The sequence below is a fragment of the Abramis brama genome (genome assembly GCF_963993115.1).
Source record: "Abramis brama genome assembly, chromosome: 8".
NCBI classification, from domain to species: Eukaryota; Metazoa; Chordata; class Actinopteri; order Cypriniformes; family Leuciscidae; genus Abramis; species Abramis brama.
The window spans coordinates 17,272,057-17,289,759 of NC_139970.1; the positions used below are offsets into that span (position 1 = coordinate 17,272,057).

The window sequence follows — 17,703 nt, forward strand, 5'->3', positions numbered from 1 at the left end:
CAGTGAAGAAGTGAAAGTGTGCCGATTCTTAAATTCATAATTCTGGTCAACCATAACACTGACTTATTTATTAGATACATGCTCTGACATTTATTTAGTCTATTAAAATAGTGATCATGCATCGTCGTTGCAAAGCAAATAGCACTAAGTAACTTTATTAAACCTTTTTAAAAGCAGTGCTTTAAACCTGCATTAACATTAACCAGAGATGCTTTAATGATCTTGGAACGCTGACAATATGTTTTTTTTTTTTTTTTTTTACACTGACAATCTTACTTTGATGCGATTGGTCAATTCTAGTCAACGCTCTGCGAGCTTTTAGGTGTCCTCGGCAGTCGCCTGAAAGAAGAAGCGGAAAGCGTTCATTCATATGCACTGCGCAGTAAAAGCTGTTGAATGTCTGTCATTACTGAAGTGTGCTTTTGTATCTACTACGGTTGATCGCTTTCTCTTCTTAAGGGTATTGTGACATTTTAATGAGAATATTAAAAGCTAGTTGTGTTTTGATTTAAGCTAACGTCATAAGCATAAAGCATGGACTGCAGAGTTCTGTCAGTTCAAAGTCATGTTGTCAGAGGATATGTGGGAAACAAATCTGCATCATTTCCTTTGCAGGTAAGAAGCAGTAGCTTTTGCAGTGCATTAGATGCCTGCAGTGACATTTACAGTTTTAACGTACGTTAGTTGTTATGCAACTAATTTGCAAGCTCATTTGCATCCACAGCCATTACAACAATAAAAACTGCCTTAGTTTCCCACTACAATGCATGTCAGTATGTAAAACATGTTGTCGTAACCTGTCATTGCTGTGATAGGTGCTGGGCTTTGAAGTGGACACTATAAACTCTGTGCAGTTCTCCAATCACACAGGTAAATAACCAATAACTGCTGCTTCCATTAAAGCAAAAGGAGGACGTACCATATGCTAAGACATTCTGGAATGTATTTTTCAGTTTTAAGTTTTAGCTCAAATTATATGCTAATGACAAATGATGATTAAAAACATGTATAAAATAGTTTACGGTTAATAATAGATTGTCACAATGCAGGACTCTGCTGAAATGGCACGAAATGTCATGAAATGTCCTGTCAACAACCCAATCACTGTTGCATTGTTCCCATCAAATCATTACGCAATCACGGCTGAAGTTTAAATGAGTTGTTCAGAATTGATTTTGATGAAGCATTACTAATTACTCCTCTTGGCCAGCTTTGTTGCAGATAGGGTTTAAAATTCTGAAAGTAGTATAGGCCTATACTTTATTTAGTTTATAGTTATGCTTTTATATACTGTGTGTGTGTATATATATATATATATATATATGTATATATATATGTATATATATGATTGTTAAATCATATATAAAAGGTTTGCTAAAGCATGATTTAATATGTTAATGTTTAAAAGAAAGTAAAAAAAATGTAATCAATTATTATATGTGGGTGAGTTTATCTTGGTATTGTTTAACCTTCTTGGTGTGGAGATGCTTTCATCATGTCACTGGTTAAAGCTCAGCTTTTGTGTTTCACAGCATGTGGCAGTATTATTTTCCTTTCAGTGAAGCAAAGCTCAGTATGAGATTTTCCCCAGCTTTTTTCCAGTTATGGTGTCTGTACGCAGAAATGCAAAACAGGTGGTGGTTTGCTCCTTTTTTAAATCTTGATTTAAAGGTACCACACAACCAGTACGTGAAAAAACTAAAGTACTTAGTTAAAACTAAATAAACCATACAAACAATGTACTGTCAGTTTGTGTATTAGTGGTGGGGATTTTTCATCTGGTCTTATTGCAGATTATATTGTTAAACCAGTAGGGGGCAACAAGTGATTTTTTAATAAGTGAGACTATTTCTGCGTCTCAATTCGCCTACATATACTACGCCCTAAAAGTATGTACTCTTTTTGTGAAGAAGAAGTAGATACTTTTGAGTGTGTAACAAAAAGTAGACAAGCTTTTGGACATACTATCACGTCATACAATTGCGTCTTTAACGGATGCTCTCTGTCGCATCTTGTCACAATAAACTGTCCTGTCAATCATCTTGTCACAGTTACATTTCATCTTATTTGCTACCGTATAGGATTTTTTTTAGTATAGGACTTTTAAATTTTTTTTTTATCAGATTAAACTTTATCAGACTAAAACCTTTATCTTAAAGCAACACTTAGTAGGATTTTTTACCTTCAAATAATGTTTCCAAAATCATTTCAGTGATTCATCAAGTTGTGACAGGGTGAAAGGCACTTATGCCACCGCTTTGCGGCCCTTTATCTGGTATATCCACGCTATGTAAGATTGCCAGATCGTTTCTGTAGTTCTAATGAGACATAAGAAAACTACAAATTTGACTTGCTTTACGGCAAGCGTTACAATGGTTGATTCCAAAGCCGGTGCTGGATAAGCGTGTGCGACAGTAAGATGCGGTAGGCTAAATTATTTACGACAGCGGTAATGGACAATTCCACTTCCAACCTGTAGGGCGACCGCAGAGGAAAAGTTCCTTGGTGTTGCTTTAAACTCTCACCGTTGGTCTCGCATATTCACCATGTTTTGTAGTTTTTTTAACACTTTTTACTCGTGTTTGTAGTTCTTCCTCCAAAGCGCAATGAGCTGTGGGCAATATTAGCCTTTATAGTGAGCATGGATCCACACTTCGAAAATCCAGCGGAAATAGTAGACCATCCGGGGACTTCTGACATAGACTTTTTAACATACTATGCTTTGGGACACACTTATTTTAATCTCACATACTGTTTAGGATGGATAGTATGGACATTAAGACGCATGGTATGAATCATTCATTGAACTGATTCGTTTAATATACTGATTCAAGAAAGTTTTTTACATTTACAATTTAAAGGGATAGTTCACCCAAAAATGCCATTTATTACTCTCCCTCATGTCGTTCCAAACACGCAAGACTTTCATTTTATCTTCAGAACACAAATTAAGAACTAACCCTTTAAGGGTTGTGGGGTGGTTGAGTGCTTGCAGAAGAGGTTCTTCTTGAAAGATGTGATGTTCTCAACAGTTCAGGTGGAGTGGGTGGCTCGTTCCAGCAGAGGGGAGTGGAAAGTGACTTTTTGCCTAGTTCTTGTTCAGTTACTTTAGCTGCCAGGAGGGGAGTGTATTATCAAGGCTGAGTGTACAGTTGGAACAAAGAGTGTCTGTTGCTTTAAGAGAAGTGGTTAGTTGGGGACGGATCCAGTGACCGCAGAGGGGAAGTGTGTAGGAGAGAGATAGTAGAGGTCATAGTAAAAGGAGACCGGATGAGCTTGTGACTGTTTTTATAGTGAGATTTTGAATAATTTATTCAGCTGAATTTATTCAAAAGTAACTGATATTTTTTAAAAGTCATTGAATTATTCAATTAACCAAGTTTTTTTCGAAACACCTATTCGTTCAATAACGATAGTTGATTCATTAATAATAATTCATTCAATCCATTATAGTCTGTGACAGATATGAGGGAGAGGTGTGGAGCTCAGTCCCTGCACCACTGAAATCCACTCATTCATTCATTAACTAGGTCAGTGAATTGGTCATTTCAAATTAGGGTAAACAGAAAAGGGGGCATTGAATGGTTTAAAAGAGTTAAAACCGGTCTACAATTCGTGTGCACTTTGTTTTTTTCTCAGAGTAGTAACTTTTTATTGCTATGGTGGTCCTTTATCATGTTCCTAGATATCCTTTTGACATTTTAACATGTTTGCACTGAATGGGTAAACTGTTGCTGTGATTATGTAGCCAATTCTTTTGAGGGTGTGTTGCTAAGAGCCATGGGTTTATAAAGGCTGTTTTCATGCTCTGGTGGCTCATACTGTTCAACATTTGTTTCACCCTGTGACATTCTTGTTTGTGAGCTGGAATCTAAATCATTCCTCCCACTATTCAGGGTTACGGTCTCATGCTGTTCCCATACTCCTTACAGTTCACACCTAATTTCTCACACAGTGCATTTTGTGTTCTCCTCTTTGAATAAGCCTTATCTTTCTTCCCCAAAGTCACAAAGATATCTGGTATTTTGTATATTAATTTGTCTTCAGAGTTAAATGTCGTGAGAATGAAGCAAAAAATAAATAAATACTAGCATTACTAATCCCCTTGTCAAATGACTCGTGGGATATGACTCAGTTTGAACACTGCTGTATTGAAAAGAAAAGTAAAAGAGAGTTTATTGTAGAGCATTCAAATTCAGAATCACATGATAGTATCATATGAAGAAGATTGCCCTAAAGAGAAACAGAGCTCTATTTTGGCGATTGGATTGGAAACAGGACAGTTCTGCATGTCAAATAAAATGTTGTGCATTGTTGCACTCATGAAGTGATCACTAGTCTCACATTTATTCATGTTCTTATAGGTACAAGTACACAGATGTCCTAAACTATTCCATCATGACATCTTCACCAATTTCACCGAAGTAAAATTAAACATATCACTTGAGAAGTCAGCCATTCCAGTGAGAAATCAATAAATCAATTGAGAAATGTATAAATTAATGAAATAATCTGACATAAAATGTTTAAACATAATTCTAAATAGATAAAGTAATTTGTTTATAATAAATTTAATAAAAAATATATAATGTGCAATCTAATTCTTAATGTAGAAACTATGGGTAGTGTAGTAATATGTTTAATATGGAGAAGCTTTTTTAATTTGCTGCATTTTTATATAATTATGTGATTTTAATGTAATTTGTCAAATAAATTACTTAATTTATCTATTTATCCACATGACCATCATTTATTGCTTACTTGTTTTATTTGTCAGTTGATTTATTGATTTTTTTCCAAATGACTGAGTGGCACAAATGAACCCCTATTACAATGTTCATTCCACAGCAGATAATACAGATCTTGTCTGATGGGACAACGCATTTATTGTTTGAGCCATCTTGTGCCCTCTACAAACATCCAGTTTTAACGGACAATGGAAATACTACGGTTATATTCTGTCAATGATCAAATGTTTGTTTAAGGGGCAGGTTGGCGCCTGTGAGGAGCCGTTGGGCTCATTAGACATCCTTTGAACTCACTGTCGCCTCTAGGTAGTAAATTATAGAGTTTAATATTTCTCCGCTATACAGTTAATCTTTGAAGGTTTCAAAGCATATAATTTAAACCTTTTAGTAGTGCTAAAAAGCTGTTTTAAATCAAACATGTCTGAATTTTGTCAGGGTCATGGTTCATGGTTTTACCATCAAACTTGGAAAATAAAATCCTTGGTAAATGATGGCGATTTGTAGATTGAAAAGTCTTCTGACTGTATCAGAAGCAATGTTTCTCCTGTTTGTCTGCACTGTTTCACTCTGGTGCTCTTCGCGTGTCGGTCAAAAATGACAGATATTTTTTTATTTACATTAAATGAATGTTCTATATTTTAGTTCGATAATGTTTTTTATTTAATATTTTGTATTTTTAGGTTATTTTATGGTACAAAATAATATTTACGCTGTATTTATAATCCATTTATTCACTTTTTGAGCATAGACCTGAAAATGAAATGTCCAACTTAAACTGTCGGTTTTTCAGAATTGATAAAATTCTACTTTTTTTTATCTTGAATGCTTTAGAGCACAGACTTAAGTTTTCATCTCTTTTTCAAGACGACACTTGGCAGATTATTGCTGAAGTGAAAAAAGTTTTAAAAAGTGAACTTAAAAGAAGTTACAAAAAAAAGGTTACAGAAAAGTACTTAGTTTTTACATTTATTGTTATGAAAAATGCTATTTTCAGTTTTTATATGAAATATGTATTTTCAAAAACATGTTTTACTCTAAAACTGTAAGAAAATCAAAGCCATAAATCTAAACAAGTTGTGTTCAGAATTTGAGCCTGATATCTCAATTTTTTATTTTGTTTGGCCGCAGTACCAAAAGTTTCCACTAGATGAAATTCATCTCCCATTAATTTCCAATGCGGTCATTTTTGACGTGAGGAGCACAAGTGTGACAATTTTTTTTAGGACCATTTAACCTGTCCGAATCATGTCCATGATTTTTTTTGGGTGTTCACATGGCAAGTGCCAAAACTTTTACCAAGTTTCGTACCATTACGATGAATATTCCTTATATTCAGGGGTTCACATAACTGGTGCACATGCATCGTAAAAATAAACGATGCGCACCAGAAAACGTGGAGGGAAGCAATATTTTTGGGGACAGGGACAAGTTTACTTACTGAGTAGGATTTTTCCTCCATCTCTGGTAAGATAGCAATCATGATGATAAATGTGTTCATTAATTATTAGGGGTGCAACGGATCGCAGTTGATCCGTGATCCGTACGGTATCGGTCCGTATATGCGGTCTTTAAGTGACAGCGGCCTAATATTCCTGCTGTTGTCTGTGTCATTAATGTTTATAAAATAAAATATGGCACAGCATCTCGTATTACTAAAGCATGCATTTCAGTTATATGCCTTTAAAAAGTCTTTCTCTTGCCAGGATATGAGCACTGGAAAGGGCAAGTGATGACTGCGGACGAATTAAATGTCCTGTACGAGGGAATCAAGCTCAACAACGTGAACCATTACGACTATGTGCTCACAGGTACAGGTCTTTCCTCCTGTTATTGTGTCTGCTGGTATTTAATAACTGATGTACATTATTCAATTACTGTCAGACTGGTTTAAATGGGATTATGTATGTCCAAACTCATTAAAAGTACATAACTTGGTTTATAACTGTAATTTTACATTCATGATTATGTCTAGGTCTAGGGATGCAGCAGAAGTGCATTTTAAATGCATTTTTAATTGGTCTGCTGCAGTTTTTTTTTCATTTATATTTGTTGTTGTATAAAATCAATTACTTATTATCCATCAATTATATTCATATTTATGATTTTATCTATTTATCCATTTGACCATAATTTATTGCCTAATTGTTTATTTCTCACTTGATCTATTGATTTCTCAAATGACTGAGTGCCACAAATGGACCCCTATACTACAATGTCCATGCCACTTCAGATAAAGATTTGCCAGCCAAACTTTTTCCAATCTGTATTTGTTTTGTCTAGTCATCAGGGAACATGATGACTAGACAAAACAAAAACAGACTGGAAAAAGTTGAACGTCCTGTTTTTAAATGACTCAGAACTCAGTTATTTTAGGAAGGGTTGGGCAAATGGGGGGGGGCACTTTTGGTCATTTGGTTTCATCCATGTTTTTCTTTCTTTCAGGGTACTCTAGGGATGATTCCTTTTTGGAAACGGTGGTCAACATTGTACAGGAGCTGAAGAGGGCAAACCCAAGCCTGGTGTATGGTGTGTATATTAGGGCTGTAGGGTCGATTATTTTGGTAATCGAGTAATCGGTCGATTATTTTGATGATTAATCGAGTAATCAGATTGTTTTTGTGTGGTAATAAAAATAGACCTAAGGCGAATAAGAGCTTTTAAAATGACTTAAAATTAGGGCTGCACGATTAATTGTATTTTAATCGTGATATCTGCTTTGTGTTGTTTGTGTGACTTAAAGTTTTAATGATGTGAATCAGTTGAAAACGACATTGCCACTGACAGTTTTTATTGTACCAACGAGTATGTTATAGCAGTGTGAACGGAGCCGCTCTGAGACACACGTAACCTGTACGCATGTAAATAATTAAAGCTTATATATAGGCTATTAAACCTGCAGCGCATATATTTGTTTAATTGAATCGCAGCCTTTGTGAATTGACAATAGCACTATGCTATATGATTTTTAAACGGATACATCACGCAGCCTTAGAAAACAGGCTAATAATGTGGTTCATGGATTCTCGTCTTTCGAATGCGCCACTTCCGGTAGTTTGCCGGGTAATCGACACAGGTGAAGTGCAGTCAAAGATTTTTAAGAATCGAGTACTTGAATTTTTTCGAGGAATCGTGACAGCCCTAGTGTATATAATAAAGTGGTAACACTTTACAATAAAGTTTTATTTGTTAACATTAGTTAAGATGAACTAACAATGAACAATACTTTTACAGAAATACTTTTTTTTCTTAGTGTTAATTTCAACATTTACTAATGTTTTTAAAATCAAAGATTTGTCTTTTAACATTAGCACTGTGAACCAACATGAACAAACAATAAACCATTGTATTTTTATTAACAAACATTAACAAAGAAGAATAAGTGCTGTAAAAATATATTGCTCATTGTTAGTTCATGTAAGATAATGCAATACATTTCTAGTTCAGTCATGAAACTCTAGATTGGTGCAGACTGATAGGCCCTTTACATGCGTTTGGCTAGCAATCACATCATTTACTACATGGCATGGCACACACTGTGTGGCTTCTACAGCCAATTACTGTTGATTATCTGAAACCCTCCACCTCCCACAGCTCCACCTGCCTAGATCTGCTACTGGATTCACGTATATTTATGCAGCAGCAGATCTTACATGCTCACATCAGTGTGTCTTTGTATCTTTTGGCAGTAGCAAGTTTGTACAGCAGTTAATAGTTTATATAGTTAATATAGCTCACTCAGTAAGACTAAATTGACTGCTAGGGATTTTACTGTAATGAGTCAAACAGGATATAATTAGAATACCATTGCTCACTGACATGTGTCACAAATCCTAAAAATACACATGTGTATTATGTTCATTGCTGTTTTTCTTTCCTGTCTACCAAGTGTGTGATCCAGTGCTGGGTGATAATGGGGCTATGGTAAGTGTATATATGTGTATATATATATATATATATATATATATATATATATATATATATATATATTATATTATATATAAATCCCTACAATATTTGCATTGTACTTTCCTAGTCAAAAATGGAACCCCTTATTTAGCAAGTTGTGGTTAAAGTTTCTAAATAGCTGATCACTTCCTGTTTTATTTCAAGTATGTTCCTGAGAACCTGGTGCCCATCTACAGGGACAAAGTAGTGCCAGCCGCTGACATAATCACTCCCAATCAGTTTGAAGCAGAGTAAGTGTTCTGTTATGCTGATTTATTGTGTATGTGTGTAGAAATCAGTGGCCCTAGTGTGTACTCCTAGATGCTGTGGTCTGAGCACCTGCTTTCAGTATGCATCACATGGCTGTCCTGTGACCATTGCGAAAGGCAAATAGCCCCCAGTTGCAGTTTGTTTCATTTCCACACTTTATTCATGGGTGTGTGTCATAATGAACAACACATGTAAATATTTTATATCATTTTTTTCCCTCACAGACTCCTCACTGGTAGAAGCATAAGTTCAGAAAAAGATGCCGTTGAAGTGAGTTTCTATCAGCTGTTCTCTTTACGAAGCAGTTAGCTCTGCTCATCTAATCTAAATTTGCCTAGTGGCTTCCTTAGAATGCTTCATTTTTATCAACAGTGCTGGGATCTGTATCTGTACTGTTGTACTGTATCTGCTGTCGCCACGCACAGCTTTGTTACAGTCGCTGTAATATACAGTAATGACATTGCCTAAAGGAATAGTTATCCTTCCAGCATTTATGGCATAATGTATGTTTTGTAAAAGTATGTTTTTTGTTGTCAATAGCGTAGCGTTGTATAAGTTTTAAATGTACAGCTCACATAGAAGTCACTTTCAAAACAAGCAGCGCAGCAAATTCACGTGACCAACTTGAAAATGAGCGAAACCTGCTTACGAACTTTTTCGCCCGCTCACGAAACTCCAGATCACACAGATTCGTATTGAAACGACTAGATTTTGCCCGCAAAATATATTCTTGTCATTTTTACAGTCATTTTAGTGATTTTTATCTACAAAAATCACGTTAACATGCATATTGTTTATGTGGCTATACTATTTAAACAATAGCTATGTTTCTATGCACATTTTGAAGTATTGCTTAAAAAAAACGAGTGATGGAAACGGCAAATTTCGGGGGGGAAAAATCCCTTAATTTGCAAACACGTTTTTATGCACAGTTGAGGTGGTTTTTGACTTGTGAAAAAGAGTTAATGCGAATAATGGGAGGTGGAAGCGCATTTACCGAATAAATTCTGATGTAGCGAACATTAAATCCATGTGACTAATCGGCTGTTTCTGCTGATGGTGTTTTATTTACTGTTGGTTACTAGGTTAGCAATACCATCGTCATCCACTCGAACAACTTGATGGAAACGCACCTAATTCGCATTTGTTTGTTTTTGTTTTCTTCCCTTTTGGATGGAAACCCAGCTAATGAGTATTTTAACATTTAGAGATTGGCACCATTAACTTTCATTTATAAATGCCTCACTGTAATCCAGATTTATGCTTTTTTTTAAAGAAGAGGAGAAAATTACATGGAAATTATTTTTTTGCGGTATAGCAACATTACGCCACAATTGGGCTTAACTTGTAATAACTGTAACTGTAATGAATGGAACTCAAACTACAGACCCTACTGAAACAGAAAGTGTAACTGTTGTCTTGTATTTCAGGTGATGAACCTGCTGCATTCGATGGGTCCAGACACAGTGGTCATCACCAGCTCTGACCTGCCCTCTCCTCTGGGAGATCAGTATCTGGTCGCCCTGGGGAGCCAGAAAAGAGGTGATTTTGTTTTATCGTCCCACCACACTCAGTTTGACTTAAACCCAGTGCAGTGAAAAGTGTAAAGGTGAGGATACACAGGGCAACCTTTTGAGCAATGTTGCTGCGCGATTGTTGCTTGGGCACTTTCCCATTGAGAATGGGCAACAAATTTCTATCTGGATAATTTAGATTGGTCGTGGGCCCTGTGTCTCATCTGGTCATCAATGTTGATGGCAACATTGCTCAAAAAGTTGCCCTGTGTATCATCACTTTAAGAGGAAGTTAAACCCACATCTGTGATCACACTTACTATTAGGGTTGGGAACCGAAAACCGGTTCTTATCCAGAACCGGTACTGTTTTTTGAAAAATACCGGAACCATGCGAAGTTTCTGTTCCAAAAACGGTTCTGGGCCGATGTGTGGGCGAAGTGCTGGGAACTTATCCTTTTATAGCGACGTCTCACACTCACCTCATGAATATTAAAATAGTAATGAAAGCACTTGCGCTACTCATATGCAGTGTTGGGAACGTTACTTTAAAAAAGTAATTAGTTATAGTTACTCACTACTTGTTCCAAAAAGTAACTGAGTTAGTAACTGAATTACTCTATAATAAAAGTAACTCGTTACCAGGGAAAGTAACTATTTGCGTTACTGTTAAAAAAAAAGTTGCTATATGTCAAAGAATTTGGAAACACTTTGCAGTTTGAATGTCCTGTATAAAAAAAATTACTGAGTATGTTTTTATGTTTTCACTGTTCGATCGCGTCCGCGCCTCGCACACACACACACACACGCGCGCGCGCACGCACACAAATGTAAACACTTTGCGACTTTTCGATCGCGCCCGCGCCTCTCTCCCTCTCTCTCTCACAAACACACACACAACACATTCCAGCAATCTTTACATCGCAGCCTGCTCCAGAGCCATGTTCAGAGCTAAGGCGGGCATACAGATAAAGAACTTGCGTATCTAACAGTAGTTCCGCATTACATTCATTAATTTGCACGCGAGTTTTATTTATTTTTATACCGTGTATTCTCCGTGTAAATGTAGGCTATGCACCGAACCGTGACGCCCGTGCCGTTTCGGTTCAATACGAATGTACCGTTCCACCCCAAGTTCTTGCCTTTGTTTGACCTCAATGAATTTGAAGTAGTATATCTCCACCTTGAAAATGACAACTTTTCATCGGATTGCTCCTGACTCGCCATCTCTGCTGCTTCCTCTGTTTAGCTTGTGTGTGTGTGTGTGTGTGGCGCGTGTGCTGGCATGTGTGTAAAAACACTGGCTCTGATTGGCTACCATGAAACACATAACTCTGCCTTAGCCAATCATAATCGCTTACCTCGTTATTAACCCACCTCCTCACTAGCTGAGCGAGCCAGGGGTGCGTTCGGATTACACAGTTTATCGGAGAATGTCTAATAGAGTTTATTCAATCAATGCATAGTAACGCACCGCATTTAACGTCCAGTAATATTAACGGCGTTGTAACGACGGGAAAAGTAATTAGTTAGATTACCCCGTTACTGAAAAAATAACGTCGTTACCTAACGCCGTTGTTTTAAACGGCGTTATTCCAAACACTGCTCATATGCGTTTTGAGAGTGTTACGACCACTAGGGGTCAGCCGCAACAGGAAAAGGAAGAGTGTCACACTACCAGAGAGATGACGAGTAATATGAATTTTATTGACCATGAAGGGTTAGCGTCAGGGGCAGACAAGGCCAAAATAACAAACAAAACAATCTTCTTTTAGAACCTAAATGACCTTAAACAAAAGAAAGAAAAATGAAAATACTGCTTAACTTACCTAACTCCCTTACCCATAAACAAAGTGAAAAATAAATACAAATAAATTGGCGTCAAACCCCCTACATCCCTTAATATGGTAACAATTTATATACAAGAATGCTTACACACTTTAAAAAGTATCAGGTTGACAAGTTAGAATCAGAATCCAAAGGCGTAGTCAATCAGGCAATAGTCAGATATAGAAGAAAACCAGAAGCAGGATTACATTCAAAAAACACTCACTCAGTTTCACTAAACACTAATAATCTCTCTGGCACGACACTCTTACTCAATTAAATAATGGCGAAACGAACAAAGCTGAAGAGAAGCACAATTAAATGGTACGACTGCGAAGCATAAAGCACAAAGTCAGCGAGGCTCAAAGGCAACCATGGTGTGTCAGGGCCGGTCCTTATATCCAGGTCAGGTGCATAGCTGGTCCAATCACAGTCTTCCACAGATTAACAGAGGTAACGCCCATCTGAAACACAAGCTTGTGTACACACAGAGAGAGAGAGAGAGAGCAAGACACACCCACACACAAGGACAATTGATACAGACACACAAAATATCTCAGGATCCTAACAAGAGAGAGAGAGAGACGATCACGATCTCGATTCAAACACCCAATTAACTATTTTTGCAAAAGTTGCTAAATAATATGTTGAATTTGTTGACATTACCAGTCTGTTAAACTCATTTGACAAGTATAAGAAATAAACACAAAAAGGATTGTGCATTTTCCCCTTACTACTATTTTTTATTTTTTTATTAGTTGTTTTAATAATTTGTATTGAATGGGAACCGGAACCGAAACCGGAATAGTTTGGCGGAACCGGAATCGGAACCGGAACCGGAAAATGTCTTACGATTCCCAACCCTACTTACTATAATAAAGTTACTTACTATATTTATGTTGCTCGGAAACCATACACAGGTTCTGGAAGTCCCATTTAATATTTATAGGGGAACTTATTTATAAAGTATAACTTATAAACCCTTACAGACACTTACTATGAGCTATAAGCCTTGCCCTATTTCATGTATTTTTATTTTAATAATCAGCAGAATTTCTGGTAAGTTTTCACAGATCAGAGAATTGTGACAAGCAATTCGCACCAAAATCCTTTTAGCGCCCGCCCACTACGTGAAGCACTGTGAATGATGTAATAGTCAGTCTCCTTATGATCTTAAACTATTTCTGTATGTATGCATGTTATGAAATAAACATATAATATATTGTTTATATGTTTAATCAGCATCTTTAAATCAATAATAGCTTTCTTCTTCAATTTTAATTTGATTGTCATTCGCAATGCTTCTTGGGATTGTAGTTCTCTCCTTCATTAAGTACACAGACTTGTGCATTTGTTTTAGAAATTTCAATAAAAATTTCAATTTGTGCTGAAATTCAAAGTTTGTAATGTTGCTATTGAACTTGTAGCTCATTCAAGAGTTATTTCAAATGCATCATTCTTAACTAGTGGTTTCTGTCAAAAGGTTTTTATCCCAGTTGTGAATTTAATTATATACTCAGTATCATATATTATATGATATATGTTGTTTCTCAGTGAGAGCAGATGGTACCATGGTGACCCAACAGATCCGTATGGACATCCCCAGGGTAGATGCTGTGTTTGTGGGAACAGGAGACCTGTTTGCTGCGATGCTGCTAGCGTGGACACACCTCCATCCAAATGATCTGAAGGTAAACAAGATGATGGCACACTATTTATAGTTGTGTTCTCAAGAGTAAGAACAAAGCAGTTTGCTTCAGCAAATTATATACTGTGGTTACAGTTTTGTCCCTTATAGGATTAGTTCACTTTAAAAAAAACTTTTGCTGAAAACTTTTGCAACGTAATTGCGTATTATGTGATGTCACGAACACGCATCACAGAACAGAGCAAGGTGAGCATTTGTGCTTATAAAACGTAAACTTTTTTATTTATTTTTGAAATGACCGATCGTTTCGCTAGATAAGACCCTTATTCATCGTCTGGTATCGTTTAAAGCCCTTTGAAGCTGCACTGAAACTGTCATTTGGACCTTGAACCGTTTGGGTCCCATTGAAGTCCATGATATGGGGAAAAATCCTGGAATGTTTTCATCAAAAACCTTAATTTCTTTTCGACTGAAGAAAGAAAGACATGGACATCTTGGATGACATGGGGGTGAGTAAATTATCAGCAAAAGTTTTTTTAAAAGTGAACTAATCTTTTAAATTGTAAGTTTGCCACATCAAAAACTGCTGGATGGAAACACCAAGATGCGCATAAATTCTCAAAATGCGCATAAAAATCATATGCGCTCGTTTGAGTCGGATACATTTTTTATCTGATAAGAAAACGTGCATAATTTATGATGGAAACACATTTACCCAATAAATTCCTCAATGCACATCAAAAAAATCATGTGACTGCGTGATGAGACGGCATAACTGGACTAACCAATGGACCGGTCTCGTTACACAGCATCTGAAATGCTGTTTTAGTCATTCTGAAACGCTTACAGTCTGTTGTCAAAGTAGTTCAGTATAATTACCTCCCAGAACTCTCTTACACGACTGCGTTCACAAACAGCAGCATCCGCCTCCGAAAGCAAGATAACACGTTTATTGCGTTTCGTCTGTGCGCTCTGAGACAAAAGTAATTACGAATAATACTACATATTGGGGCTTCTCCTACTTTTCTTGTAGTATCACTGTAAGAAAAGTAGGAGAAGCCCCTATATATAGTAATTTTCGTAATATGCAGCAGTTTATCAGGAAGTAATGATTTTGCTGGATAGAAATTTGCTTTGTTCGTAAATGTTTTTTGCGATTTTATAATTTTGCGCACAAGTTAAATTCGCAACTTTGGATGGAAACATAGCTAATGTTTACTCTTTTTCTGTTACCTGGGTTGAGAAATTCTTGTTTACTTGTCAGCAAAAGTTCGCCTGATGACACAAAAAACAACAGTGCTTTCGTGAAAAATAGAGATTGTACTTCCGCATTTTTGTATCCCAGCCCACAGATAGTCGGATCAACAGTGGGTTATTACCAAACAGTAGGTTTATCACTGAAAATTGTATCACACTTTGTATACTCTTTATACAGCACTATAGTAAAAAGGAACACTACAACAGCTTTCTTACCTGTATGCGATGACTTTTTGCTTCAGGCGGATGGGCAGAAGATGCTGGGAGTGGAAGAAAATGGAATGGCAGTTTTTTTCAGTTTTCACCCCAATGTTTGGCCTAAAACACTGTTTGTAGTCATTCAGTTTTAAATGTTGACATCTTTCAGATTTTCATCTGCATTCTCTTCATATTTATGATTCTTTGCAGCCTTTAACCACTGCCTACAACGCTCTTTATCCTTCACTGGAAACTCGCTCCCACTAAGCGTTTACTCTTTGAATTCTTGCACCTGGCAACAATACAAGCTTTTATTGTGACAAAGTTTGCAAGGTAGTATTTACTTCTCAAGAAAGGCGGTATTTGACTCTGGTCAAGCCTATCCAATAGAAGCAGACTGGGAGTGGCTTTGGATGGCAACATGCCCAGTGCATTATGGGTGTTGAAGTTTTCCAACCTATTTGGCAAAAGGGAAGCTATTTTTTTCCTAGTTCATACTGGCATGCATTGTGTATGAAATGTGCTATATAAATAAACTTGCCTTGCCTTGGTCAGGAAAGACGAATTAAAAATAAATAGCCTTTCTACCAAATAGGCAGCATTGTGTCAGTGGTGAATTAAGCAACCCTTAAAAATACATGGCCTACTGCAAGTGTGCAAATACTTCAGGGCCACTCTAATGTCCTAAATAAGTGCTACTTAAAATAAAAAAAAGTTCAAACTTTAGGTTTTGTTGAAGTATAACTATTTTATTTATTTCTGATTTTTTTCCATGTATTTTTGACAGACAGCCTGTGAAAAGACAATTTCCGTCATGCACCATGTCATTAAGAGGACAATTACTTACGCAAAAGGTAAGACCAAATGTTCCAGACCAGATGATGCAAAGTGCTTCTGAGAATGTGTGAGTGACAACATTTGGTAGCTGAATTTTTGGGCATATTTATTAGTACTCGTATTAATACTCGTACTCTATGATGTTCATGTAACTCATCCCTTACCTTGGTTCGTCTCTCAGAGGTGGCTGGTCCTGATCGAAAGCCCAGTCCTGCTCAGCTTGAGTTGCGGATGGTCCAGAGTAAAGCAGACATTGAGGATCCTGCCATAGTTTTGAATGCTGTTGTAATGTAGTGCTTTACTCTTACATTCTGTACTAGACAATATGATGTAATAGACAATATGAATGTCATATGTTTAACAGCTAGAGTTTACAGTCACACTGTGGATGCTGGACGGCTCATCTTTTTATGCTGTAGTGTTATAGACTATTTTATAACTACAATAATGCTCTCAGAATTGAAACTGTGACTTCTGGTACCTCATAGTGCATTAATGCAGGAAGTGCATCCAAAAACTAACATGTGACCATATGTTATTATGTTCTCATTCCAGCCATAATGTGCATGTGACTATCCATCCATTATTAGTATTTTACTTTAATCTGATTATGCATGTGTCCGTCTGAATTAAGCATTTATAATGATTTATTTACATTAAGAAAATGTATTTAACATATCAGTGTTATGTCTAACTTTTGATTTGATTCAGTTTATACTTAAACATCATTTGATCCTTTAGTCCTATTATTTCATCAGAATGATTGTACAAGCCCAGTCAGGCCAAGTTTGAGAAAAAAATGTCTATTAATATATATATATATATATATATATATATATATATATATATATATGTATATGTATATGTATATATATATATATATATATATATATATATATATGTCTATTAAATAATAAAAAGGAATTGTCTATATACTAAGAAAGTGCCTTGAAATGCTGCTGTAGTAGATATTAAACTAAACATTTATTTATCTTTGTAATGATCAGCAATAATTTCTATGACAACTAACATATTTTGACCATACTGTAATAAATCTTTCTAATTTTTATGCATCCTTTGTATTCAGGAATTTCATTTTAAATGTATTTCAGTGATTGCGGTGCAGTAGGTGACATTTTACTATAGGGATTTATAGTGTACTGTAAATTTATATACAGATTTATATATAACATTTATTTGATTTACATAAAAACAAAAACATCAGCTATGTCCCTTTCCAGAACTAACTTCAGACAGAATAAACCATTTCTATGCCAGGGGTCAAACCAATTAACACTCCTAAGGGAAATGGATTTCAAATAAATGTACATAAATAAACCTAACAATTGACAATACAATTCAAAATGACCTTTAACATAAATATTATCAAAAATACTAGAAAAAATAAAATAAACAATACATTCACACATACAACATTAAAAATATACATGCAATAGGTG

At 36.0% G+C, this 17,703-nt stretch overlaps 1 protein-coding gene across 1 annotated transcript; it reads left to right on the forward strand.

The window, feature by feature from the left end:
- The first annotated feature begins 330 nt into the window (after positions 1 to 330).
- Positions 331 to 17,083, forward strand: pdxka (pyridoxal (pyridoxine, vitamin B6) kinase a). Its single transcript, XM_084121171.1, has 11 exons — positions 331 to 615; positions 816 to 870; positions 6,452 to 6,556; positions 7,191 to 7,274; positions 8,635 to 8,669; positions 8,859 to 8,944; positions 9,188 to 9,233; positions 10,394 to 10,505; positions 13,858 to 13,994; positions 16,194 to 16,260; positions 16,425 to 17,083. The coding sequence occupies exons 1-11, from the start codon at positions 535 to 537 to the stop codon at positions 16,535 to 16,537; spliced, it is 921 nt and encodes a 306-aa protein (XP_083977297.1). The 5' UTR covers positions 331 to 534; the 3' UTR covers positions 16,538 to 17,083.
- The last annotated feature ends 620 nt before the right edge of the window (positions 17,084 to 17,703 follow it).

Bases quoted from the DNA above. Each gene is read 5' to 3' on its own strand.
- pdxka (XM_084121171.1), top strand. From the start codon at position 535: ATGGACTGCAGAGTTCTGTCAGTTCAAAGTCATGTTGTCAGAGGATAT. The intron at 13,995-16,193 runs GTAAACAAGATG...TATTTTTGACAG, and splicing joins TCCATCCAAATGATCTGAAG to ACAGCCTGTGAAAAGACAAT. The intron at 16,261-16,424 runs GTAAGACCAAAT...TTCGTCTCTCAG, and splicing joins GACAATTACTTACGCAAAAG to AGGTGGCTGGTCCTGATCGA.